Below are 27917 nucleotides of genomic sequence, written 5' to 3'. Positions count from 1 at the left end.
TATCTGAAAGCAGCCCCCGAAAAAGCCACTCCATTATAGTAGAGTTTAAATTACAGTTTTTGCTCCAGCACTCAGTCAGAACTAGAAAACGAGCAGCTCCGCGCCGAGCGCTGCCAGCCTGATGAATGCCCAACGACGTGTTTGTGCCAGGGAATATCAATACATCTACTCCCAGGTTGGGGACAGGGCATTAATGAATAAGACAGAATCAGTTCATTGCCATAGCAAATTATTAATTGTGGGTATTTCTACATAGAAATAGATGGTTATCTATAAGACTTGGCTCCTGGAGGTAAAGCTGAATGCATGGTGTTGTCAGAGTTGGGCATCTTGTGCTGTATCTCTGGTATAACTCAGAGGAATGCCTTGTGACATTAACAAAGATTCAATCTGCAAGCCAGAAGCTCCTCTTCAGCCCCATCTGTTGGCTGATGCTGCTAGAAGTGGCTGTTTTTCAAATGGAGTTGAATTTCATTCCTACAAAAATCTTCCGTGTTTTCTTGATACATTTTCCCTTCTCAAAAAACCAAACCTGGTTTAAAAAAAACAATTTAGCAACACCACATGGAACAATGCCTCTCCCCCATGTGACCTACTTGTTGTGTGTAAGTACTGACGTGTATGTGGAACTGATAGATGCACACACACATACATTTCAAAACATGAACATGTAGTGTATGGAAATTGTAAAGTCTTTTGTCTGTAATGTATTTTTCGTCACGTGCCCAGTAAGACTAGCTGTTGCCATTGGCGTCAGCTAATGGCGATTCTAATAAATCAAATAATTTCTCATTCGCTGTCTCAAGACTATTTCACACCAAGGAGGACATACAACAAAGACGATGATATTAAAAGCATTACTTCCTCCATTACCTGCTGTAGTTCCATCCGCAATCCCGGCATGCATTGCAACCACAGAGGAGCCGCCATTACTCTTAACACAGACAAACATATTGAAAATGACATTTCTAAAAACATGTATTTTCAAAGGCTGTCGATATTAGTGTTTTTTTCAGAGCTGTTTCTGTGGTTATTACACTAAAAGCTATACATACTCATTACAAAATTGACTGCTTTGGATTTTAAAAGAAATTAGATGTACAGGTGACTGAAAACTCTAACATTTCAAAAAAAATATTTAGAATAATTACTGAGTAGTTTATTTCACTTAGATTCTGCTCAGAAATGACAGCACCCTTTAAGGTTTAGACTGGTGGTAGATCAGCAAATACAAACTTCTCTGTCCCTCTCTGTCTGGCTCTAGTCCCGGTCCTCTCCTGGGCCTTGGACTGAGCCAGTAGGCCTGCCATGAGCAGCAGGAGGGGGCTGGGGGACCAGAACTTAGAGCTAGCAGCTTACAGACGGGAAGAACAGCCCTCCTCGGACCAAACTTCTTGCCCCCCCCGCCCAACCGAGCCCATGTCAGGAGGGTGCTCCATGGAGTGCTGGGGGAGATCTCCCCTCATCAACAGTGTGATGCTTGACCCTTTTGAGATTCCCAGTACGCTACCTCCCACCTCACCCACCCCCAGAGTAGCCTTTCAAAGAAGGGAATCAGAGGCCTGGTCTGAAACTCAATCACTTTCTTCCTAATTAGTTTTACATAAATCTTGTGTAGCTAGTTATTTTTTCTGTCACATATTCATCCTACCCCGTTTGCAGCTATTGTTGCACTGTCATTGTTGCTGTTCCCACAGTGGGAAAGGGCAAGGACTGGGGGTGCTGCTCTTGTTGGCATAACAACATGTAATGTCAAGGTTAATTGACCACAGTGTGCTGTCACAATATATTAGTTTGTGTTGCCATGCCTATTACCCTGATACATCATCACCCCCCCCCCCCCCCCCTTCGCCCACTACTGTTGCCAGTCTATTGGATCCTTTGTATAAAGATGTAAGGAGGCCTCCCCAGAGGACCATGGGTAATGTGATGACAAGCAGGAAGCTCCCCCTGTGCCCCGAGGCAGACCGCAAGTGACTGATTACTATGCGCCCGTCCCATCAACCTCACCCGTCGTGGAAAATCTAACCGCTCCAACTCCCTCAGACTGCCTCTGCCCCGTGGCCGGAAACATTGAGATAGTATGGAAATCTGCCCCAATACTAGACAATGAAATAGAGCCCTTTAGCTTCCATGATTCCTATTCTGTGTCTCAACGATTTGACTGATCCTGCTCTATCTATTGCCACACTGACAGTGGTTGTGTCTCTCAGTTGAGCATCACTTCAATAGACATCAATGCACATAAATGTACACTATACACAATAATATACACAATATACTGTATATCAATGTTACTTTTTAACTCTGCATATTTGGGTAAGGGCTCGTAAGTAAGGGCTCATAAGTAAGAGTTTCACGGTAAAGTCTACACCTGCTCTTGTCAGCACATGTGACAAATACAATTTGATTTGAACAATACCCATCAATATACACTATAAACATCAATAATATGCATCAATATTACATGAATATTCACATCAAAACACTAAAAGCAAAACACAATCATAGAAAACAAACATTATTCAGTAAAAAGGTCCTCAATCTACATTTTGAATTGTCCCAGTGGCACCAATTCATCCAATTTGAGAGAGCCTTGGAGATTATTCCACTAAGGTGAAAAAAACAGATGTACATACCTGTAACTCAGTGGAGATTGTAGGGATCTCCAGAGTTAGCCATCCCTAAGACCAGGTCTGGTATCTCGTACGTCTATAAGTTAACAATTAAGTAACAATGAAGTTAACAATGAAGCTACAGAATGCAGTGATGTGTACTGAACCAATCGTCTATAATAAGCACAATGATAAACTGCATCCAAAGGCTTAAATACAGTGGCAGCTGCTTTCATATAGGCAGTATCCCCATAGTCTATAATCCAGAATGAATGTTGACTGAATTATTTGTTTTCTGCTATTTAATTAAAGTCATGACAGATTCCTTTAAATAAGGAGTTGTTAAATAGAGCCAAGAGTCTCTTACAGATGAAGTTCAGTAAAATGGCGGACTTTGTGAGAGGATTACCTTTCAGTTACTGTAACCTTTTCTTCTTCATCCACAGAGAGTATGTCTGAAAAGATGTGTTAGAACCAAAAGGCCCTCATCCTATTTGCATTGTTCCATGTGTCAAGAGTTCCATAGCCTTTGGCAGTCTGCAAGGTTTTGTTAAAAAACCCTGTCTGATAACTCAGCTGTCATATTCCAATGGTCCCCATTCCAGCCGGTTATCAGATCAATTCTGTCTGGAAGAAAAAAAACATACGTTTGATAAGAAAGCGGGGGACTCGGAGCGCCTGACAAATGCAGCTGGAGCCTCCTGGTTCGGAGCGAATGAGCCAAAAGGCCCTGCTGTGTCCTTGAAGGCATCCGGAGGACGTTGATATTCACAGCTAAAAGCCGAGGAGACGTCTCATTGTGTTGCGTCGAGGCACATTGGCTGCCGCTGACTGGATGGTTTTTGACTACGGCGGCAGAAATGTGATTTGCGCCTCTCCTCCGGAGCTGTGAACACCGAACACGCATTCCATCATCCAGCGCCTGCACCATTTTCCGTTCGCCGTTGTGTGTGGCGGAACGAGAGATAACTACTGCTTAAAGTTGAAGTGCGGTGCACCCGCTAGCGTCGCGGTCTCAAGAGAGAATAGACACACCATGTAGTTAATTAGGGAATGCTTTTATTGCTTTCGGGGGCTCAGGTTATTTTAATTAAGCAACACAAAGGTGTCTTTCAGTATTAGACACATGCCCAATTAAATAGATAAATAAGGCCTGGGTTATTGCATTGGATTTCACAGCAATGGGCTGTGCATTATAACAGTTGCATACCACTGATGTTAACATATTGTAAATAACCACAGAGGGTGGCAGTACCATTTGAACATATTATATTTCATGATGTACAACGGAATCCAATTGCAGTGCAGTTAGCCTCGTCAAAATAATGCCACATTTCACTGTTATATCAGTTCATTTAATTTAGACTCCTGCAGTGTCATTGATATTAGAAATAATTTGAAAAAGTGTCACAGCTTTGCGGTTCCTTCAGTGGGACGGTGACTTACCATCCCAGCTTTCAGGCCTGAAATAGGATCCTGCGATATCTCCGACACTTCCATTAAAAGATAGTCTGCCAGGCTGTGTGGAAAAAATGGCCAGTCAAACACTGGAACGCGTGGTGGTATACCAAAGGTATCAGTCTCAGACCGCTGCCCCTGCTTTGGCCAAGGAGCAGAGAGGTTTTAACTCAGCCCTAAACCTCTGACTTTAGAGTTGACCGAGGATGCAAGAAGAAATGGAGTCAGTGACGGATAGTGAGGTGTTCTATTATATAAAGGTATCGATAATTACCATACTAATGCAAAGTGATATAGTTGTACCACTAAAACAATTATAACAAACAAGTTTCAAAACAATATTTCGTATTTTTCAAATGTTTTCTTCAACAACTTTGTGAGCAGCAGAAAACCAGTTTTTCGGAGATCACAGCTCAAGAGGGCGAATTCAAAATGGTGTGGATCGGGGGAGATTGCCCCTGCCATTAGCACACCACTGTAGCAAGGCCAAGGCTGTAGATCCCAAAGATTTTTTTTATAGCATCACTCAATGTTTTTCCTTAAAGGAGAGTGCTTATCGATTTTGTCAACAGCGCATTGATTTTTTTCTCTCCCCTTCCCTCCTCTCTGATGGCGAGGCGGTGAGGGAAATTCAGTGAAGCGCTGGCGAGCCAAAGCCCCAGGGAGAATAGACCGTCATATATATCTCCTGTGATGGTTCTTTCTAGTGGCCCGCAGATATAGAGTCTTCAAAGTAGCACTGAAAGGTGACAAGCGTTGGATTTACAATGAAGCCAATTGGCTCCCAGTGTTCCATACGGATAGAGTTAGTAGTGTACAGAGAGGAAATGTACTATGTAATCTTTTCTATGGTCGTAATTATTCTGTAATTATACTGAACAAAAATATAAACGCAATATGCAACAATTTCAACGATTTTACTAAGTTGCAGTTCATATAAGGAAATCAGTCAATTGAAATAAATACACTTGGCCCTAATCTATGGATTAAACGACTGGGTAGGGGAGCATCCATGATAGGGCATAGGCCCACCCACTTGGGAGCCAGGCCCACCCACTGGGGAGGCAGACCCAGCCAATTAGAATTCGTTTTTCCACACAAAAAGGCTTTATTACAGACAGAAATACTCCTCAGTCTCATCAGCTTTCTGGGTGGCTGGTCTCAGATGATCCCCAGGTGAAGAAGCCAGATGTGGAGGTCCTGCGCTGGCGTGGTTACACATGGTCTGCAGTTGTGAGGCCGGTTGGACGTACTGCCAAATTCTCTAAAATGACATTGGAGGCGGCTTATGGTAGAGAAATGAACATTCAATTCTCTGGCAACAGCTGTGGTGGACATTCCTGCAGTCAGCATGCCAATTGCACGCTCCCTCTAAACTTGTTTGACAGAACTGCACATTTTAGAGTGGCCTTTTATTGTCCGCAGCACAATGTGCACCTGTGTAATGATCATGCTGTTCATTCAGCTTCTTGATATGCCACATCTGTCAGGTGGATGGATTATCTTGGCAAAGTTGAATGCTCACAAACAGGGATGTAAACAAATACGCTTTTTGTGTGTATGGAATGTTCCTGGGATCTTAATTTTCAACTCATGAAAAATTGGACCAACACTTACATGTTGCGTTTATATTTTTGTTCAGTGTAGCGTGGTTGAATTTATTCAGGTGGGAAAACTGTTCAATTATCAGATCCTTCAGTGATAAAGTAAATCAAACCAGCCTGAATCTACCACACGGTCTCCATCTTGGTAAATATTGACAAAAACATAGTTTGTTTGCTGATGGGCATGTTGGTAGCCCTCTCTGTTGCTGATGGGACTGTTGGTGGCCCTCTCTGTTGCTGATGGGACTGTTGGTGGCCCTCTCTGTTGCTGATGGGACTGTTGGTGGCCCTCTCTGTTGAAGATGGGACTGTTGGTGGCCCTCTCTGTTGCTGATGGGACTGTTGGTGGCCCTCTCTGTTGCTGATGGGCCTGTTGGTGGCCCTCTCTGTTGCTGATGGGACTGTTGGTGGCCCTCTCTGTTGCTGATGGATCTGTTGGTGGCCCTCTCTGTTGCTGATGGGACTGTTGGTGGCCCTCTCTGTTGCTGATGGGACTGTTGGTGGCCCTCTCTGTTGCTGATGGGTCTGTTGGTGGCCCTCTGTTGCTGATGGGCCTGTTGGTGGCCCTCTCTGTTGCTGATGGGACTGTTGGTGGCCCTCTCTGTTGCTGATGGGCCTGTTGGTGGCCCTCTCTGTTGCTGATGGGACTGTTGGTGGCCCTCTCTGTTGCTGATGGGACTGTTGGTGGCCCTCTCTGTTGCTGATGGGCCTGTTGGTGGCCCTCTCTGTTGCTGATGGGACTGTTGGTGGCCCTCTCTGTTGCTGATGGGCTGTTGGTGGCCCTCTCTGTTGCTGATGGGTCTGTTGGTGAGCCTCTGTTGCTGATGGGCCTGTTGGTGGCCCTCTCTGTTGCTGATGGGACTGTTGGTGGCCCTCTCTGTTGCTGATGGGCCTGTTGGTGGCCCTCTCTGTTGCAGATGGGTCTGTTGGTGGCCCTCTCTGTTGCTGATGGGACTGTTGGTGGCCCTCTCTGTTGAAAGGAGGTGTGGGTTGCAAGGTGTTTGATGTTTGTGAGCAGAAGCTGTAATTATCCCTCCAGAATGGAGCAGTCTGACACTGTGTTTCTGTCCTCATTATTTACAGCACGTCTGGCCACTGATACTTTTAACAACCCACTTTTGTGCCGTGCATAGATGGTGGCTGTGTGTGTGTGTGTGTGTTCTGTCGGGGAGAACTGCCTGACTCCTGTTGTTTAGATGGGCGTCCCTGTTTGTCAGCAGGCGGTTAGAGTGATCACCGTGCTGTGGTGCTGAGTGGCTCCCTGTCTGCCTGTGACAGCCCTGACTGGACCTTTCAGCTGGACTGTTAAGTCCATTCAGCCTTATATAAAATTGGGCCTACAGTGGGGAGGAAAAAAACACGTCATTACATTCTCAATTAAAGTAACATAACGGTCCATGGCTGTTTTAGTATCCTTTACCGAGTAGGTCACATCCACGAGCAATGCTAAGAAATTGACTGGCAACTTGACAAAAGCTCTCAAAGAAAGTTCTCAGAAACTGGCTAGTATGAGATGAATCTGAGACAAACGTGTGAATAGGAACTCTCTTTGAGAGAGAAGTGTCAAAACCCATGAACATGATGAGTGGTCATGCAATCACTGACTCGACACGGTCACGCTACAGTTGGTAACTCGCTCTCCAACAGGCCCTGCAAATTACCTCTACACCCTGACCCGTGTGCCCGTGATTGGTGTGAAAGTATCAGTTGTCAGAGAGAAATGTTTTGTTTAAATGGCAAGTGGAAAATACCAACCTCTGTTATTTCCACTAAATTGGCCGAGGATGCTCAGTGAACCATCGGGACGCTTAAAACGTCTCTCTTCGAGGGCAATCATTAGGAGTCCATGTCTAGACTGCAGATCGGGGACGCTGCCACCCACCACTGTTGATCAAAGTCTTCCGTCTGCACATTACCTTTACATTTGAGTCATTTAGCAGACACTCTTATCCAGAGTGACTTACAGGAGCAATTAAGGTTAAGTGCCTTGCTCAAGGGCACATCAGCAGATTTTTCGATTCGAATCAGCAACCTTACGGTTACTGGCCCAACGCTCTTAACCGCTAGGCGACCTGCCGTCCCACATCCTTATGTCGTTCTCTATGTCCTCATTCACTCCAGCTGCTGCTGCAGCCGCTCTCTTCAACAAGTAGTCTCGACGTCCCGCCATCAGAGTCATTTGCTAGATGCAGGGAGATGGTGACCAGGCATTTCTGGTCAGCTCGTGCCTTGTTTGAAACAGACAATGGTGCCATATTCTCGACGAGGCACTTTTGGTTGTTTGAGAAAAGAAGAGTGAGAGCAATGGTACGGTTTTCTTCATCCAGGTATGGCCCCATCGTTGATATATAGTTGTCTAACCTGTGTCCCTGTGTGTCCCTCTCCAGTGCCAAATTGGGCCATCGTCTCCATCGCCTTCGTGGCCGTGGTCCTGGTCCTCTCCTGCTGCTTCTGCATCTGCAAGAAGTGGATATTCAAGAAGAAGAACAAAAAGAAGGGCAAAGACAAGGGCAAGAATGCCATCAACATGATGGACGTGAACGACGGTGCGAAAACCGAGGTAAAGACTTTGTACTACTGCCATTGAACGTTATTGATTAGAGTTCATCGTTTGTTAGTCAACAGTAGTATTTGATATTGCCAAGTTGTTTTGTATTTTCTACTGCATCATATATACTGTATATAACTTACCTTTTACTTCAAGGTAAAAAAAAATAATTGTTATATACATTTTTATACATTGCGAGTCTCTTTCATTTGATCTGTGACTGACAGTAGCCAGAAATGACATCACTGACTTTTATTACACTTACCCGGCACCTGGCATACATTGATGATTGAAACCTATAAATAAATGCATATACAGTATATTTCAGAATAATAATCTTCACATAACAAAGCGATTTCACTATACAATTTATCAGACATACATATAGTTTAGGCCAGGGGTGGGCAGTCGTTTTGGCTCGAGGGCCAAAATTCAACGGAGGGCCGCACAGATTTTTTTTAGATACTTTGTATCTAGTTTTAAAAGTTCAAGTGCGGCCTGGAGGTTTATTTTATAACCAAAAATAATTGAATGGACCCGCGTGCCGTAGTTTGACCCGCACCTGGTTTAGGCCAAACTCTCCCCCATGAAGACCAGTGGACACACATGACACACGACTTGTGTTGACATTGTTGCGTCTGCGATGACTCCTCCCCGTCCACTCTGATTGCAGGACTGTTAAGGAAGCCTGACGTTTATAATAGCCTCAGAGAGAGAATTCAATCTCTCTTTCTGTTCCTCTCAGTATTTTAATGTGTTAAGAACAACGAGCGCTGAGTACGGTATGCTGTATTGCCAGTGGTATCAACCCAGAGAAATGACATTAGCTAATTACCAGCGAGGGGAGTGAATTACTTCCGCCCTCCCTCTCCAACGCACACAGAGAGAATAGGGAACACACAGCTCTTTAACCCCAGTTAGAATGCTAATTGCATTAACGAAGGTTCTCAATCCCCCCCCCCCTTGACAAAGTCTGTTTAATTTGCAGTCTGTCCACGCCAACACCGCTCACATCATCAATCAGGGACATTGAATTGGGGTGGAGGACAAAGCCCTGTGAGATGATGTAGGAGTAGGGAATTGAATAGCTACACAGGCCAGAGATGCAGAGGTGTTACACAGTCTGATAAGGAGTGAGCTCCATAGGTTTCATCTGATTCATACCAAAGAGCTTATTGTTGAAATGCTTACAATATTTTGATTTGTAGAGGCCTCTGCCTTGTGTCCTTGTTCCTAGTGACAATTGGTAAGCTTTATAATAACACTGATTTATCTTAAACTTATACCCATAGAATTACAATGACTTCAATCTAGAATGAATTCTATTTAGATACACCACTTTTCCTGTACTGATTTAGGAGCTGCTACGACTACACGTCAAGCATTAGGCTACGCACTGCCAATACAACACCCCTATCGGTTACTTATGCAACACACCTATTGGTTAGTCATTCTAGAGGCGGGGCCATGGGCTCCCAAGCGGTCATTTCTCCTGGTGTGCCCAGACTCTTGTGTTAACTCCTGTGTGTGGTTGTTTTAATGTGTGTTTCTTCCTTCTATGTCCTCCTTATCTGTGTTGTGTCTGATGACTGTGCGGGATTGTCACTGGCGGTAGGTTCCCAATTGTTGTTGGATCCTCCTTAAGCCTGCTGCTCTGATGTTTTGATAGCCTCTTGACAACAACTTACTCCTGTAGAACCAAATATATGTAACTATGCATACAGTACATGTATATCTGCTCTATATATGTGCGTAGTCTTGCACATGCACATATATATGTATGAAAGAAGCACTGGGCACGCTTTAACAAGGTTGAACCACATTGATTCTCCATCTGGCGCCTTTTCAATCTTTCCTTTGCATTTCAAAACAAGATGTGCCCATGATCTAAAGTAGAATGGTTAAGTTGCTAGGTTACTGCTTTTGAAACCTGTAGTAAGGTTTAGACATACAGTAGCTTTACGTTTCACATACATTCACCTGAAGTCAACAGGCAGATTGACTTGAATTTGACTTAACCCAGTAAAATACCTAATACACATTGTGGGTGTTGAACACGGCTGGCTATTCTGCTATACTCCTCTCCTCTCTGTGTGCAAGCAATAACGAACAACTAATTACATTTTTTATAGTTTTGCTTAGGGAAAAATTGACCATAGGTTTGCTTGCACCAGGAGGGGCCTCAGATTGGCCGTACAAATTCCAAACAAATCAATGTTGTTCAGCCTTGATGCTTTCACACCAGCAACCTGACCACTAATAGGGCAAGCCCCCATCACCATGACATCTCTTACCAACACCTACCTACCTACTGCTGGCTTGATGCTTATAGCTTCCATCGGCGTGGGGGTAACACATGCAGCTGAGGGTTCTGACAATGCGATTGTGTCCCCTGATGGGTGAATGATAAGTAAACTGAGAATGTGGGGTTCACAACCAGAGTACTGTTCTGTTTACTGAGAATGCCCTGCATGCAACAATGACAGTCTGACAATGTCTGACCTTTTGGAAGGCAACTTTGACACTGAATGTACTAGTTTTTGCCTCTTTAATCGCATGCTTATCAATAACAAACTGACTGCCCCCCTGCCTCGAACCCGCCTCTCCCCCCCACTACCAGCATCCCTTCAAAACCAGGCTAGCAAAGGAAAACTCACTCTTCATCTTCTTCCTCTTCTTCCTCTTCTTCTTCTTCACTCTCGCCATCTCTTGACATTTCCCTGTTGGTTTGTTTTGCACCACAGACTGATCTTCTTGAAATAACATCAGGGGAATTGTCAGTTGTGGTTTGCAGAAGCGCTCTCTCTCTCTCTCCCTCTCTCCCTATCCTTTTCTCTCTCTCTCTCTCTCTCTTCCTCTCCCTCCCTCCCTCCTCTGCCTGCCCATTAATCTCATCTTTTGGCTCTATCATTTGATCTCTCTCCCCCCTCGCCCCCTTGCCCCCTCAGACCAAAACACCCACAGATTGATTGAACCGCATCAGGGGTCTAGCGCATCACCGAGCATGTCCTGGTGTTAACAGCTGTGGTGTTTTAGTGCTTGCTCCCCCCATTATAATCCCCCCAAAGAGAGGCAGCTTTTTTCAGGAGACGGGCCCGCTGGCACACCCGCTGGCAGGCCCGGGGCGGGGCAGGGCAACAGCCGTCTAAGGGGCTGGCACACGGAGGGCACTGACTGTTGGTGGGTGTCTCCTTCAGGCCTTGAAGGATGAGGATGACGCTGAGACAGGCCTGACCGATACGGAGAAAGACCCCGAACCCAAGGAGGAAGAGAAACTGGGCAAATTACAGTTCAGCCTGGATTACAATTTCACCGAGAATACGGTAAGGGTCCGCCTCTGATATCCACTCTCTCTGTCGTTGTCGTTGTTATCCGAAACGTCTCTCCTTCGTAAGTATGGTCACCCCCATCTTCCTCTGTGGTTGGTCCATCGACTCATCAATCCATTTTAAAAAACACTGAGAAAATGTTGCCTACCCAGGTAATGCAGAACATACTCCTACTGTTCATTGTTGTATAACCACTGTTTATAATTAATGCCTATAACTGCAGCATGTTAACCGGAGCTTATCAACTACACCTCACCAGAGGATCACGGTGGTTGGGTTGGTTTGTGAATGAATCACTCCTCCTCTTGCAAACAATCCCATCTTGGGATTACGGTATTTCTGGGTATACTGTTTTTTTTGTTTGTAAAAGTGCCTTCTTTTGGCCTTGACGGGAACACAGTCCCCTCTGGAATCCATCTGCTGTATTTTCCCCTCCGTCTGGGTTTTAAAAAGCAGAGCGACTTCCAGATGCTGTGTGACAGATCATAGAGGAGGGTGGAAGGCAGTGTGGAGAGGAAGCTCTGCTGTCCTTCACTGGGGCCCTGCTAACTCCCTGTCGTTAACAGAGCCGATGGACAGCCTGAGATTAGCCACTCACACTAATCTGTCATTCTGTCTCATCCACGTGGCCGGGAGTTTTCAATGGCTCACTGGGTTAGAGCATGGTGCTAGCAACACCAGGGTTGTGGGTTCAATTCCCACATGAGCTGAATGGATAGTATGTTGACAGTTCTCTGTGGATTGCTTTGTCACTTTGGGTGAAAGTGTTCGCTGACCCGCCATATTATATTATCCACACTTTCGGAACATTAGAGATTCTCCACATGCATCACAACTTTCCCCTGAAAGACCCTCAAGGACTCTGTTTGTCCTTAAATGAAAATGCTTTAGCGAATGTAGTGATGGTAACAGACAGTAATGATGCTAATCATGAGGATTAATAATCACAAAAATCCCTCACGCACTCAGTTGTAATGGCCATAATAGTCATGGTCATTATCATACTATCAGTCAAATTTATTCTGATAAAGAGCCTTATTACCATTTAAGACTAATGCACTAACTGAATACTAGTCACATTACTTAGCTATATTGGATGCAATATATAAAATATCTACATTCCCAGTAGTTTACTGAGCTGTCATGCAGTGTAAAACAATACCAGCCTGTTCTGTTCTGTGAGACTGATTACAGTGGTCCATTAATAATAAGCACCGTAATTCCATAATGGATCCATAATGAATGGATGGCAGTTGTCACTGTGTGTGTGACAGAAACCTGGAGCATTGGGCCCGGCGCTCACTGACAGTACCCAGCTCTGAGGCTGAGAGACAAGCCAGGGAACCAGGGACTATTGTCAGTCTGACCCACTTTCAGTTCAGCAGCAGCCACAGGAGAGAGCCACAGAGCCCCCTACCCACTCAGCTCCTGTGTCTTCAGTTCAGGTCCACAGAGTAGATGCAATCACAGTGAAAAGACTGCCCTAGTCTGAGGAAGAGTGGCTGGCACAGGTGATTGTTCCACTAGTTGTTCTCTTGTCCTCTGCTGAGGACTTTGAGGTGGGAGGAGGAGGAGGGTGGAGGAGGAGGGTTGGAGGAGGAGGGGGTGGAGGAGCAGGGGGGACAGGAGGGCTCTCATTTTGTTTAAAGGTAATCTGCCCTTCTCAGCTCAGTAGAGCAGGGCCTCTCTCCGAATGGAGGAAAGAGAAAGACCTATGTGGTCAAATGTCTCCACCTGTTTCTGTTAGTTAAGCACCAGTGATGGCTACTGGCCCAGGCCTCTATTAGAATGGGGTTTTGGGGGTTTAATGAGAGCACAGGTTAGTAAAAGATTCGGTACCCAGAGTACAGTGGCCGTATAAAGCAGCTCCACCACAAATGATCCACAAAGGAGCCAGAAAGGGAGACATAATATGCTATTTCCCTCTTTCAACATCATATTAATGTCCCTTTTAATGGGTCGAAAGGAGACCCTCTGGATTCATAACAGAGAGTTTACCGTCTCCATTATATTCTGTAGGAATTATTAAAACCAGAGCTTTTCCCCATTACCTTTCTCTGTCTCTCCAAATGTACTTCTACCATTGACCTCTGAAAGAGAATACGTTCTCAGAGGTTCCTGCAAAAAGCAAGAGAAGACAGGAGGAATATGACAGCTCCTTTCACATCCCCTTGGGGCTTTCGCCTTCTCCTTTGAAGTGTGCAGTGTTTGTGTGGCTATGTGGAGCCGTAGGGAGGGACGTAGGGAGGGAGTATCGGAACAACTCCTTTCAGGACGTGCTGCCCGGGGCTTAGTCACAATTGCAGGTGCACACCGTTCTCCAGCCTCCCGTCAGCGGCCAATATCACACACACACAGGGATGGGTTACGACCCGGCAGGCCCTTCTCTGTGACAGGACGCTGCCCCTCCGTTAAACACATACAGGTTTACAGACCTGGGGAATGTGAAAGAAGCCAGATCAGATGTTCAGTGTCGTGAGTATCGTGAGGATCATATAACACAAACACAGATTGGAATAGTACCCTTTAAATAAACCAGTTTAGTAGTACCTTTTAATAAACCAGTTTAGTAGTACCCTTTAATAATCAAGTTTCAGTGGTGGAAAAGGTACCTAATTGTCATACTTGAGTAAAACTAAAGATACATTAATAGAAAATGACTCAAGTAAAAGTGAAAGTCACCCAGTAAAATACTACTTGAGTAAAAGTCCAAAAGTATTTGGTTTTAAATATACTTAAGTATCAAAAGTAAATGTAATTGCAAACATATACTTAAGTGTCAAAAGTAAAAGTATAAATCATTTCAAATTACTTCTATTAGGCAATCTAAACAGCACAATTTCTTGTTTCTTTTAATTATGGATAGTCAAAGGCAAACTCCAACACTCAGACATAATTTACAAATGAAGCATTTGTGTTTAGTGAGTCTGCCAGATCAGAGGCAGTAGGGTGACCAGGGATGTTCTCTTGATAAGTGTGTGAATTGGACCATTTTCCTGTCCTGCTAAGCATTCAAAATGTAACGAGTACTTTTGGGTGTCAGGGAAAATGTATGGAGTAAAAAGTACATTATTATTATTCTTTAGGAATGTAGTGAAGTAAAAGTTGTCAAAAATATAGATATTAAAGTAAAGTACAGTTACCTCAAAAAAACTCCTTAAGTAGTACTTTAAAGTAATTTTACTTAAGTACTTTATACCACTGTCCAGTTTACTAGTACCCTTTAATAATCCAGTTTAATAGTACGTTTTAATAATCCAGTTTAGAAGTACCCTTTAATAATCCACTTCAGTGTAGCTGTTGGCCCCCTTGTACACTTGACTCAACTGGTCCCTCTGAGAATATTCAAATATGATGAAATATTCAGCTAGTCTGAATATGACTGTTTAACTCTTGACTGTGAACATTTGTCCTGTACGTGTTGTATTAAACAATGGAGGTGGTTTCACAGCAGAATATCTGATTTGAGTTTTGTAATAGTTAAAACCTAGTAAGCAAACAGTCTTCGTCACAGACCTCCAGTCCCATCATCCTCTTAGAGATGATGGAGATGAGTCCAGGTGAGTGGAGGTTCACAGTAAATGCAGTGTGACACTGAGTAGCAGGACACCTGACACTGCTTCTCTCTGGACAACTGTAGGGAAATCTAATGGACAGCATGTCAGGATTAATCGACACACTTGCATAGAGATGTCTGCTGGTTAACATTTTGAGCTCTGCAGATATTTTTTTGAAAGCTACAATATCATCACAGTGAGGTCTTTGGTAAGTGGCAGGTAGGATAATTGTACATACAGTGCCTTTAGAAAGTATTCACACCCCAGAAACAGAGTTTAATGGCTGTAATAGGAGAAAACTGAGGATAGATCAACAACATTGTTTAACCTAAATGACAGAGTGAAAAGAAAGAAGCCTGTACAGAATAAAAAATATTCCAAAACAAAAAAAAATTATGTCCTGAGTACAAAGTGCTATGTTTGGGGCAAATCCAACACATCACTGAGTGCCACTCCTCATATATTCAACCATGGTGATGGCTGCATCATGTTATGGGTATGCTTGTCATTGTCTAGGATTAAGGAGTTTTTTAAGATGAAAAGAAACGGAATAGAGCTAAGCACAGGCAAAATCCTAGAGGGAATGCCTGGTTCCGTCTGCTTTCCAACAGACACTGGGAGGCAACTTCCTCTTTCAGCAGGACAATAACCTCAAACACAAGACCAAATGTACACTGGAGTTGCTTACCAAGATGACATTGATTGTTTCTGAGTGGTCCAGTTACAGTTTTGACTTAAATTGGCTTGAAAATCTATGGCAAGACTTGAAAATGGCTGTCTAGCAATGATCAACAACTAACTTGACAGAGCTTGAAGATTTTTACAATCCAGGTGTGCAAAGCTCTTAGAGACGTACCTATAGTGACTCACAGCTATGAACACTGACAAAGGTGATTCTAGCATGTATTCACTCAGGGGTGTGAATACTTATGCACATTACATAATTCTGTGTTTAATTTTCATTCATTTGCTAACTTTTCTAAAAACATGTTTTCACTTTGTCATTATGGGGTATTGTGTGTAGATGGGTGAGAGAACAAAATATATTTAATACATTTTGAAGAACATACATGTACAGTATCTTAGTCATTCCCTTTTGGTTGCTTTAGCTTTATGTTCAAACTACACTGAGTGTACAACATATTAGGAACACCTGCTCTTTCCATGACATAGACTGACCAGGTGTATCCAGCTGAAAGATATGATCCCTTATTGATGTTACCAGCTAAATTCAGCTCAATCAGTATAAATGGAGGAGGAGACAGGTTAAAGAAGGATTTTTAAGCCTTGAGACTATTGCGACATTGATTGTGTATGTGTGCCATTCTGAGGGTGAATTGGCAAGACAAAATATTTAAGTTCCTTTGAACGGGGTATAGCAGTAGGCGCCAGGTGCACTGGTTTGAGTGTGTCAAGAACTGCAACGCTGCTGGGTGTTTCACGCTCAACAGTTTCCCGTGTATATCAATAATGGTCCACCACCCAATGGGCATCCAGCCAACGGCAGGCCAGTGGTCAAAAACGGGTCATTGATGAAAGAGGAGAAAGGAGGCTGACAGGAATTGTGCAGAGCAACAGAAGGGCTACAGTTAGTCAACTGACAGTCCAGTACAACAGTGGTGCCTAAAGACCCATAAAAGTATACGCAACTCGTCTTACCTTGACATGAATGGGGTATGTCAGCGGACGTCTTTTCTGCGGTTGCAGTGGGCTAAGGAATGAAAACACAGGACACTGGAGAATTGGAAAATCATTGCCTGGTCTGATGAATCCTGGTTCCTGCTGTTTCACGCAGATAGGAGGATTAGGGTATGGGTACATACATCCATGATGCCACGTGTTAACATTGCAGGATGGTGGTGGTGGTGTGATAGTGTGGGGTGTGTATTCATGGCACACATTGGGCCGCTTGATAAAAGTGGAGCAACATTTGAATGCCGCAGGATATCTGAACATCATTGCCAATCAGGTGCATCCATCTGCAAATAGATTTTTTTCTGCAGGATAATGCCCCATGCCATAAGGCTAGGATTGTATAGGAATGGATCCACGGACATGACAGTGAATTCAGCTGACTGCAGTGGCCTGCCCAATCACCAGATCACAATCCACTTGAGCATCTGTGGGATGAGATGGAACAAGCTGTTCGAGGTAGAGAGCCACTACCAGCCAACTTGACACAACTGTGGAAAGCATTGTAGTCCATTTTTTGTTGGACTGGAAAAAATGCCTGGAATGTAAAATAATGCTATTAACCAGTTACCATGCTTTTAAAATAATGGTTCTGTTCCGGAACAGTATAGATCACTTTTGTTCTCAGTTCTGGTTCTGTTCCTCGAAAAATGTAATTATTTTCCAGATTTTGGTTCTGTTCCCTGAACCGGTTCCAACCTCTGCTCAGTGTATATAACACGAGTATAATTTATTTTGTGTTACAACAATGTTGTGAGAATGTTATGCATTAACATGGGTGCATTTTGGCACAATATCACCCCCATTGATGGAGGGGGTTCCATCTATGTTCCTTCCATGTTGCGTTCCTGTGCAGTGTACTTGTGCTGTGCGCGGACAGTGGGCTGTGTGTGGAGAATTTGCTTTGGCCTCTGTATCGTATCATCACACAGTCACCTCCACTCCCATCATCATCCTCCCATCATTTAAAAAATATGTATTTAACTAGGCAAGTCAGTTAAATAACACATTCTTATTTACAATGACAGCCTATCCCAGATGACACAGGGACAATTGTGCACCACCCTATCCCGGCCGGTTGTGATTCAGCTTGGAATCAAACCAGGGTCTGTAGTGACACCTCTAGCACTGAGATGCAGTGCCTTAGACCACTGTGCCACCCAGGAGCCATTCCTACAGCTGGAGCCCCATCACCATCTCCCCTGAGCCTTGCTTTAGCACTCTGATCTGAACTGCGAAAACACGAGTCACAAAATATGAAGCAATCCAGCATCCGTTGCTACGCCGATCCATGCGTTTTGATGGCATAGGGTGGCCTTATTTCTCACGCTCCAATAATCCATGCTGGCTGGCTCTGACAACTGCTGGAGAGCTCCATGGCTGAGTGCCCTGGTCCCCCTCCAGATTGCCGGTTGATGCCTGACAGGAAGTTGATTGACTGACTAGGAGGCCCCAATAGGCCTTGGAGGAAGCAGCATAGACTGGCAGGTCAATCAGCCTCCCCTGCCCCCCAGCATGGTTATCAATTATCAGTCTGATGTGGTGGAGAACAGGCCAATCACTGCAGAGCTCTGACAGGTTCTGACCTCGACTGCTCACCGCTTTAATACTGCTTTGGCTTAAACCACCGTGGCTTTCACAGGAGCATTACTTTTAGTATCACCTATGGCCTGCCTCCATGATTTAAAATGTAAAGAGCTACAGATGAGAAGGTCTGGATGTAGGTATGGATCCCTTTGTAGGAGATTACCGACGGGCCTCTTTCTCATAATTAAATCTAAACTATAGAGGCTCTTGACTTCAATTCTGCTGGTGATCGTTTTGAACCCATGACATGTAGCATCTCTCCATCCTAGCGTTTTGCACCAGTGATGAGACCGGGGTTTATTCCAATTGAACCACAGCTTGGTGCTCTGTTAGAATGGTGGTGGGATGACAGTCATATCAAAGGCTCTGGTATTGCTGTGGGTGGGACTGTAGTGCTGACCAGTCTCTGTTGTCTCCCCTCCACCCTTCCTCTCCACAGCTCATAGTAGGGATCATACAAGCAGCGGACCTTCCAGCCATGGACATGGGCGGCACCTCGGACCCCTATGTCAAGGTCTACCTGCTACCTGACAAGAAGAAGAAGTTTGAGACCAAGGTCCACCGGAAGACCCTAAACCCCACCTTCAACGAGCAGTTCCAATTCAAGGTACTTATTCAAGGTATAAGAGTAGACTAGACAATACTTCACCCATGCAACTCTCAAACCTTGGCTTGTGCAGTAGTAGTAGTAGTAATAGTTGCTGTTGTTGTAGTAGTATTAGTTGTAGTAGTAGTAGTAGCAGTAGTAAACGTTGTTATCCATAATAGCAACAATAGACATTTCTCAAGGAATAGGACAAATACACAATACACAAACCACACAGTAGTTTAAGCAGGTTGTGTTTGTTCGTTCCTTCTATGACAGTCATTTGCATGCTGTGGTGTGTTCGCTCGGGTAAGCTGTGTAGACATGGAGCAGCTGGCCCAGTAATAAGCTGCTGACAGACTGCCTCCTGGTTCTCACTGCTGGCCCAGTAATAAGCTGCTGACAGACTGCCTCCTGGTCCACACAACTGGTCCAGTAACAAGCTGCTGACAGACTGCCACCTGGTCCACACAACTGCCCCAGTAACAAGCTGCTGACAGACTGCCTCCTGGTCCACACAACTGCCCCAGTAACAAGCTGCTGACAGACTGCCTCCTGGTCCACACAACTGCCCCAGTAACAAGCTGCTGATAGACTGCCTCCTGGTCCACACAACTGGCCCAGTAACAAGCTGCTGACAGACTGCCTCCTGGTCCACACAACTGGCCCAGTAATAAGCTGCTGACAGACTGCCTCCTGGTCCACACAACTGCCCCAGTAACAAGCTGCTGACAGACAGCCTCCTGGTCCACACAACTGGCCCAGTAACAAGCTGCTGACAGACTGCCTCCTGGTCCACACAACTGGCCCAGTAATAAGCTGCTGACAGACTGCCTCCTGATCCACACAGCTGGCCCAGTAACAAGCTGCTGACAGTCTACCTCCTGGTCCACACAGCCTCTGTCTGATCAGGATTCACACAGGCAGATGCAAACTTCCATCTCTTCTTATTCTCTCTCTCTTTCTTGTTTTGATTTGGCCAAAATTTGAGCAAAACTTTCTCAGTTTCGAAGATGTGATTATAGCTACAGTATCTCATCTGTGGAGGAAGAGTTGTTGTATTCACCCAGCAGTAAAAAGAGCACAGGTATTTGTCTGCAGCGAGAAATACGTAGCATATGTGGTTGCCAAATTGGTTAAATACCAGTAGCATATTTATTTTGGTATTCAGAAAACATGGTAGATCTGTGAAGCTTTATTTATCCCACCGGCGCCTACTTGTAATCACAAGTGGCTCCATTATTGAAATGAAGGAGCTAGGAGTGTTCTTTGGTCGTGGTGGTGATAGTGTCAAGGACAAACTTCGGAAGTCTTATCTCTTTTCTAGCCAATCAGACAGTTTGTCACTGTGTTGTAACAAGTCCCCGTGTATAATGAGCTTTGTCTGGAAAACAGCTCAATTGGAGGCAATCAAGAATCAAATCCCAGACACCACCCTCATCTCCTCTTCACATCCCCTCCACCAGCACCCCTTCCTTCCATCTTTGGCAGATAAGACTGCCTGCCGCCTGTCCGTCACAGACAGGACTCACGACGACTCCTCTCTATTCCTTGACAAGTAATACCAGTGTCTGGGAGTAGCTTTGATGCAGCGTGCCAATCTGGTGGCCATTTTGTAAAGCACCACTATCACCACTATGCTACTACAGGTGTCAACAATAGACTACTTCAATTTCATCCTTAGTTTGAGATCAGTAAGTTCCACCAGAAGACACTTAGATAGGTTTCATGTTCGGACTCTCAGTGGTTACATGGTTCTCCCCAGGTGCCCTACGTCGAGCTGGGAGGCAAGACGCTGATGATGACGGTGTACGACTTTGACCGTTTCTCCAAGCACGACGCCATCGGAGACGTGAAGCTGCCCATGAACAAGATTGACTTTAGTCACGTGACAGAGGAGTGGCGGGATCTTGTGAGCGCCGAGAAGGAGGAGGTAAATAATATAATACATATACAGCATATATAATGTATTAACTCCAAGTTTACACATCAGAAACTCCTAATATTTTCTTCCCCAAAGTTACGACAGTTGACTACCAGTCTGCATGGAGTGTTGTCACCAAGGTAACACCTGTGGTGCCAGAGAGTTCCAGAACCAGACAAGCTGCACCTGACCATTTCACGCAAGGCTTGAGACACTGTCTTAACGCCCTTAAAGTGGTAGTCGCTCACTTGAGTGGGCTTTCGCTGAAGGACCTTGAAACGTTTTGATTTGATTTGAAATGGCCACTTTCACCATCGTGAGCACCATCTTAAACACTATATGATTATGCAAATGTTGAAATGGGATCATTATGCAAAGACTTTAAGGATAGCAGTGTGTCACACTAGTAAACAGTGGATGTTGAACACATTTCTACCTGCAAATGAACACATTTGTAGCGGCAAATGTGTTAAATTATAGCCATGGTATAAAAGGGATAATCAACTTTGATAATCATTTGTTCTCTGGAAAATAATACAACTCCGTGGAAGGTGAGTTCCACGTCGTTCATTATTTTCCACAGAATGCATAGCCCCTTGTTGATTATCCACTACATATACAGTAGGTCTGTGGTAAAGATAACAAGGCGGCATTTTGTTCACATAATTTTAAAATGAAGTCAAACACTGCCAGAATAACAGATGGATTCCAGATCAATTCAGGAGGAATCCAATCTTTTTTAAGCGACACATGATCAACATATCAGGGGGTTTCATAATTTGTTTGTTTCCACCGTGCGTTCTTCTAGAAACAAAGGTTACTTACGACGGCGTCTGTTGTCGAGAAGAAAAGTGATGCGGTGACAATTGGATTTACCTGCGAACGGGCTTTGAAATAACACACCCGTATTGACTGAGGGAAAAACGGACCATGCATTTTATTAGCTACAAAATGTTAGACTCTTCCTCGTCGGTTGTGTAACAGTGTTTACATAGCGAAAACATCCTCCTCAACCTGGCGGGTCAAACATGAAGCGCTCTCGGCAGGAGAGGGTCTAGCAGCTCAAAAGGCAGCGCTGGCCTTTCCCAGATATTTCTGGAATATATTACACCATGATGGCTTCAGACAAGCATGATTTATATCTGTGTTTTTTCCTCTCAGTCTCTCTGCCCACGTCTCCCCGGGAGGGGTGTGTATTTATGTTGATGAAGCTGGAGCCTCAGTCATTAAAGTGAGAGTCTATTTAGTCCCGTCGGCTCTGGGCTGAGTGTACAGGCCAGGCACAGCTAGATGCACTGACTGAGTAATGGCAACCCAGGCTGAGAATAAACCTGCCCCATATACAACTCACATCTGGCAACCGTATTATATTCTCATCACATATATTTAGTACTAGGGAATCGGTCTTGATTGTAATTTGATGAAAGGCCTTGGTATATAAAACAAAAATGAATCTTCCGTCCTCCTTGGCCCTTGATTTATGAGGTCTATTCATAATGGCTGTTTCCGATCATGTGTAATTCGAGTTGGACCTGGGACACTTATTGAGCATCAGTCTATTCCACTTGTTAACATGCGTAATGCCAGAAATATGAATCCCATTTTGAGTCTGTTCACTCTGTGACTACGATTGTTTATTTCGATGTTGATGTGTATGACACAAGGGAACGATTGATGACGTTCTGTCTCTCGGAAACATATTTACAAATAATTTGTCAAATTGACCACAAGAAGCCCAAACAGATATGATATTTGACTAAAACAGAAGAATTTCTAACCTTTATTACATTGGGATATGATAACATATGTATCTCTATTATGTGTGGGAATACTTGGGGACAGATTTACTAAATTAAAAACTCTTGGAGCTGAATTCCTGTTTTTTTGTTACATTATTTTATGTCCCCCCCTAAAACAAAATTGCTCAGAAAACTTGGGGGGCGAAGTAAATTCACCCAAGGGCCAAATTCAGACCGCGCCCTACAAAGATCCAAGAAAACCCAAATGGGAAAACAGAATCCATGTGAAAGCATTTACGCTTTTAGACAGACAAGACTACACTCCCAAACCATGTGTCACTTCAGCAGACAACTTCCTCCTTATTCCTAACTGTGGTCATGACTCCTCTCTCTCTCCTCTCACAGCAAGAGAAGCTGGGTGATATCTGCTTCTCCCTGCGATACGTGCCCACCGCCGGCAAGCTGACCGTGGTCATCCTGGAGGCCAAGAACCTGAAGAAGATGGACGTGGGAGGCTTGTCAGGTGAGCAGAGCAGAGCTGAGGGCCACAACAGATGCCTGAGGGCCACAACAGATGCCTGAGGGCCACAACAAGGATGGCCAGGCAAGACGATTGACAGCCAGGAGGCCTAAGAGGCATTTTACCCCCAGACCTGCTCTTACTTGTGTCATGTCCACTCAAGAGGAGGGGCTGTCATTTTGAAACCCTCAGTCAAAGCCACTCTCTCTCTCTGGTAATGAACGCTCTCAGGGTGTTACAGTATGTATTAGAAACCATTGTTTTGCCCTCTCCCCTCTCTGTGCTGTTCTAGGGGTTTTGCTGAAGGCTTGGTGAGTTATTGTGGGGCCCATTGTTTTGTCAGGTTGGACTTTGGGAAATTGGTGTCTGTTGGAGACTTTGAGCTCTGATTGTGCGCCGCTTTCACTCCCCGCTGGCTTTCCACACGACAGGCTCATCTTTTGTCTAAGAAAACGCATCTTCGGCAGCAATCACTTCAGTGTCTCCTATTTTCCTGCAGCTATTTCTCTCAAACAACAACAGTCCCCTAGCAATCATTGCCCACCATTATATCGGCAGGAGATAACAGATAGCATCTGAAGTGACTAATGTATATCTAAACTCTACCTACAAAATGTGGACAGCAATAGAAACTGCATTTTGTCCTCCAGAACAATGCCAATGTGATGCCAACAGAACACGTGGTTAGACCCAGGTACTCCAGGGATCAGGGGTGTGGGTGGTGGTTACTGGGCTCCACTGTGCAGACCTGCTGTTGCGTGGGAGAAAATACACATGGACAATAATGATCGCAGTGGGCACTTATGAACACCCTGCTTTATGTTGGTGGGAGAGCCTATAGGGACTACACTGTAGGAGAGCTTTGGAAAGTCACCTGGCCATTGCGGCCATGGATCACTAATGCACCTGTAGAGGCTCATAGATAGAACACATTTCTAATGAATTGACCAACTCTGAAAAGCGAGCCTGACGCCATGGTAACAGAATGTTCCATTTGCGATAGTGACCACACATGCACGCGCGCACACACACACACACACACACACACACACACACACACACACACACACACACACACACACACACACACACACACACACACACACACACACACACACACACACACACACACACATAAACACACACACACAACACATGGCACACATGTGTGTGCACTGCAGAGAGTGTGTGTACTGAGTAATCCATCTAGTGTTGAGCAGCTTCCCATCCATCAGTGAGCAGGGGGAAGAAGTCTCCCTGCGAGCCAGAGAACACCATAATGGATACCAGACACTCTCCCATGATGCTCCCCACGGGAACATCACACCATCACACCACCAATACTGTTCTACATGGAAAGTTGGACAGGAGAAAGTGGACAGGAGAAAGTTTTTGTTGATGCTCCGCTCAGAGATAAGCAAAGAAATCTAATTTTCTAAATCTCTGTTCTTTCCTCTGGGAAGGAGGGCTATGTTGGCGCGGGCCCCTTCTAGCAAGCAGAGCCAGCTGTGTGTTTTTCCTGTATGGTCCTGGAGATATGGGACATTCAGAAGCTAGAAATAAGAGCCCACCTGAACCATTCATCACTCCACCCCCACAAAGAGCCCCCAGCCCCCAAATCCCCCCTTCAACAGCTGGGTCCACCCCTCCCCTCTCCCTGGCACTCTCCTATCCATTCCTTGGACCATTTCTAATCCCCTATCCTCCTCTTCCTCCCTGTCCTTCCTCCTCACCATAACACTCTCCAGGCTGCAGTTACCAGCACTAGTCCGTTCTCCCTCCCCGTGCCTCACAGCCTAGCAGGCCATCAGTACAAAACACTCTCGCCTGGGTTTTTACTGGAATGAGAATTATAGGAGATATTGTTTGACTTTCATGTTCCCCATTGAAGTCCCAAACAGTAGGCTAGATAACAGGCGTCTTGTTTCACTCACGCAGCTTATTTCGACGCTCATGTTTTTGATGTCAACCAAACAATGAACAAGGTATTGAAGCTGAACACATTGACAGCAATTTTACCTTTTTTAAATGTTATCAGAAAATTGAATTGAAGAATGGCTTGTGCTTGTTTTGTTCAAGTTTTGAAAGAGAGTGTTGTCGTTCCTTTTGAAAGGAGCCAATACTCTGGTATCTCTCGCTCTCTCTCCGCCTCTGGGTTTAACTAACCAAATAAACAAATACCAAGCAAGCATAATTCCCGTACACGCTTTAGGATAGAAAACATTGTTTTGGACACCTGTACCTGACAAAATGTTGTTCCAATTTAGTTTTTCTAACAAGATATCGCAGAGTAGTATATCTCAGTTAGCCCATTGTTTGAAGAGTCAACTTCTCCAGAAGTGTCTTTTTGCCAGGAGAAAAGACGTCAAAGCCTGGCAGATAGATGCAATAACACGCGTGTATATAATAACAATAATTAGTAACTATCTCACGTCGTGACACAGCCAGAACTAGAGGAGGAGGACGAGTAATGGATGGTCTGGGATTGGTCCTTTTCTCCGCTGCTGTCCTGTTTATCGAGCCTAATTACTGCTCAGCAAACGAGACAATGCTATTTTCATTAAAATATGTATAATTATTCATATTTCTTCTGATTGCCCCAAATAACCATAACAGCCAGAGTTGCTGTATCATGCTGTTCAGCAAAACTTGTTTCAAACCGTTTTAAAAGAGCACCTAGTCTAATCATTGATAGAAGTTCTCAGCTGAGCCACTCCTGAATCACAGTGGAAGGTTTATTTTTTGTCAACAACCTCCTTCTTTATCGTAACAGAACTATATCCCTGGAGGGACTCTTATAATACAGTATATACCATACAATGCATCGCAGGCAAGATACGTGTGTCTTTCTCATAATCTTTGCTGAAGATGTACAGGTAACCTGTATTATAGACTCAAGGTGAGTCCCTATATTTAAGTACAGTGTATATTGTGACAATGGAACAACTCTCACTGGTATGACTCACCACAGGAGAGAGCTTCAGTACCCGTGGAATTAAAATAGTTGTCACTTCTTAAGGCCGCAGGGCTCTTCACTGGCTGTGTGCAGCAATGTGATAACAGCCTATTTCTATGGGTGTATGTATGCTTGGAGGCACATAGACCATGTCCCCTCACATAAAAGGTGTGTAGAGAATATAAGAGAACTCAGCACTAATGCTGACAACCTACATACAGTGAAGTTTGTAAAGCCCGGAGGCACTATCAAGTACCAATCAAATCAGCTGTGTTAAATAATATAGTGCTATAGAATAGTATCAATGTGTTACGTACAGAAGCACATTGGATGTTACTGGAGGATGAGTACATGCTTGTTAAGATAATGGATGTACTGTTTGCACTGTGCCACCTCTCTCCCTCTCTCTCTCAAGCCTCTCGTCTGGAGACCATATTATTTGTTTTGATTCTCATGCATACTGCCCGGCTGTTTAAAGGAGCTCCAGGTTCGCAGCCCCACTCCAGTCATTTACACTGCCAAGGTGTGGAAAGCAATGACGCCAGGTGCTAGTATAATGATGAATGAATGGAAAACCAATTTGGCGGTGATTAGGGAAATGCAGAAGTTTGGAAGTGTGTGTGTGTGTGTGTGTGTGTGTGTGTGTGTGTGTGTGTGTGTGTGTGTGTGTGTGTGTGTGTGTGTGTGTGTGTGTGTGTGTGTGTGTGTGTGTGTGTGTGTGTGTGTGTGTGTGTGTGTGTGTGTGTGCACGTGCGTGCGGCATGTGTGGGTTTTTCCGTGCTCTGTGGTGTGTGTGTGCCGTAGCTTAGTTGCGTGCGAATGATTCATGTCAAATCCAAGTGTGTAAAACAGAGATGACAGTGGGGCCCTGCGTGCCCCTCCTCCATGGCCCATCCAGAACGATGGGAGGGAAACTAAGATGACAGCTGAGCTATATTTAACCTGCTTGTGTTGACGTTCAACATCTCGTACACAGCCCCCGCAAGCCAACACACAGCACACTCGAGTAAGCAGCCAACGTGCATGTTTACTAGTAGCTTTCTGTTTTTACCGTTTGGTCTTCACACGCTCAGTAGACTAATTATGACTGGCATTGATAGCTATTCTCTTTCACTTAGGCCTATAATCCTAAATATACAGCAATGGCTAGTTATCGACAAGCTTAAAGCCTGGATCTTAGAGATTCTGTTGAATCCGACGGGTGAACACACAGTAACGCTGAAATAGGCTCGTAACGGTAGGGAATTAATATAATGTATTTGTTTTGGATGTACACACTGTCATGTTAAAAGGCCGTCTGTCATCTGTTTGACACAGAGCCAGCTGGGATAGAAACGGTCCTGTTATGGCTGCTGCTCCTCCACAAACACCTTCAGCCGACGTCGCTCATGTCCTCCCCGTTAGTCACTTCTACACACTCCTGCTGCTTCCTGTTCACTGGGAAGGGAGGGGGACTCTTTATAAATGGTCACAGCATATTTTCATTATAACCCGGCCCATTGCCAGTGATCCAGATGAGTGACTGTCACGCATGCTAAAGTGTCCATATACTAAAGTGTAGACAGACACAAGGAACGGTGACGTCTCTCTCTCTCTCTCTCTCTCTCTTTGCGACAGGCGCCTCACATCAGCTGCCACGGCCACTCATCCACAAAATGGGCAGAGATTAGAGCTGTCTGGGACGAGACGCCGAAATGAGCCGGATATGAGTTGGGGTGCGTCGCCCGTCCAAAACCCAATAATGCTGGCGGCGAGATAAGAAGAGTGGGTAGAATAGGGCTGAAAGCCACGGGACACCACAG

The 27917-nt window shown here is 44.7% G+C and overlaps 1 protein-coding gene across 5 annotated transcripts in view; it reads left to right on the top strand.

Moving 5' to 3' along the window:
* LOC129838286 (synaptotagmin-1-like) overlaps positions 1–27917 on the top strand; it is a 242104-nt gene that overhangs the window by 198157 nt on the left and 16030 nt on the right. For 4 of the 5 annotated variants that reach the window (XM_055905154.1, XM_055905155.1, XM_055905152.1 and 1 more), the window contains 5 exons: positions 8065–8237; positions 11423–11548; positions 18830–18997; positions 20742–20909; positions 23045–23162. In XM_055905154.1, the coding sequence (XP_055761129.1) occupies positions 8065–8237; positions 11423–11548; positions 18830–18997; positions 20742–20909; positions 23045–23162 (753 nt within the window). The remainder of the gene's footprint in view (positions 1–8064; positions 8238–11422; positions 11549–18829; positions 18998–20741; positions 20910–23044; positions 23163–27917) is intronic. The other variant, XM_055905153.1, reaches the window with a different exon arrangement.

This window comes from Salvelinus fontinalis, chromosome 39 (assembly GCF_029448725.1).
Source record: "Salvelinus fontinalis isolate EN_2023a chromosome 39, ASM2944872v1, whole genome shotgun sequence".
Taxonomy (NCBI): domain Eukaryota; kingdom Metazoa; phylum Chordata; class Actinopteri; order Salmoniformes; family Salmonidae; genus Salvelinus; species Salvelinus fontinalis.
Note: the sequence above shows the minus strand (reverse complement) of the source record. Positions and strands in the feature narration are given on the sequence as shown.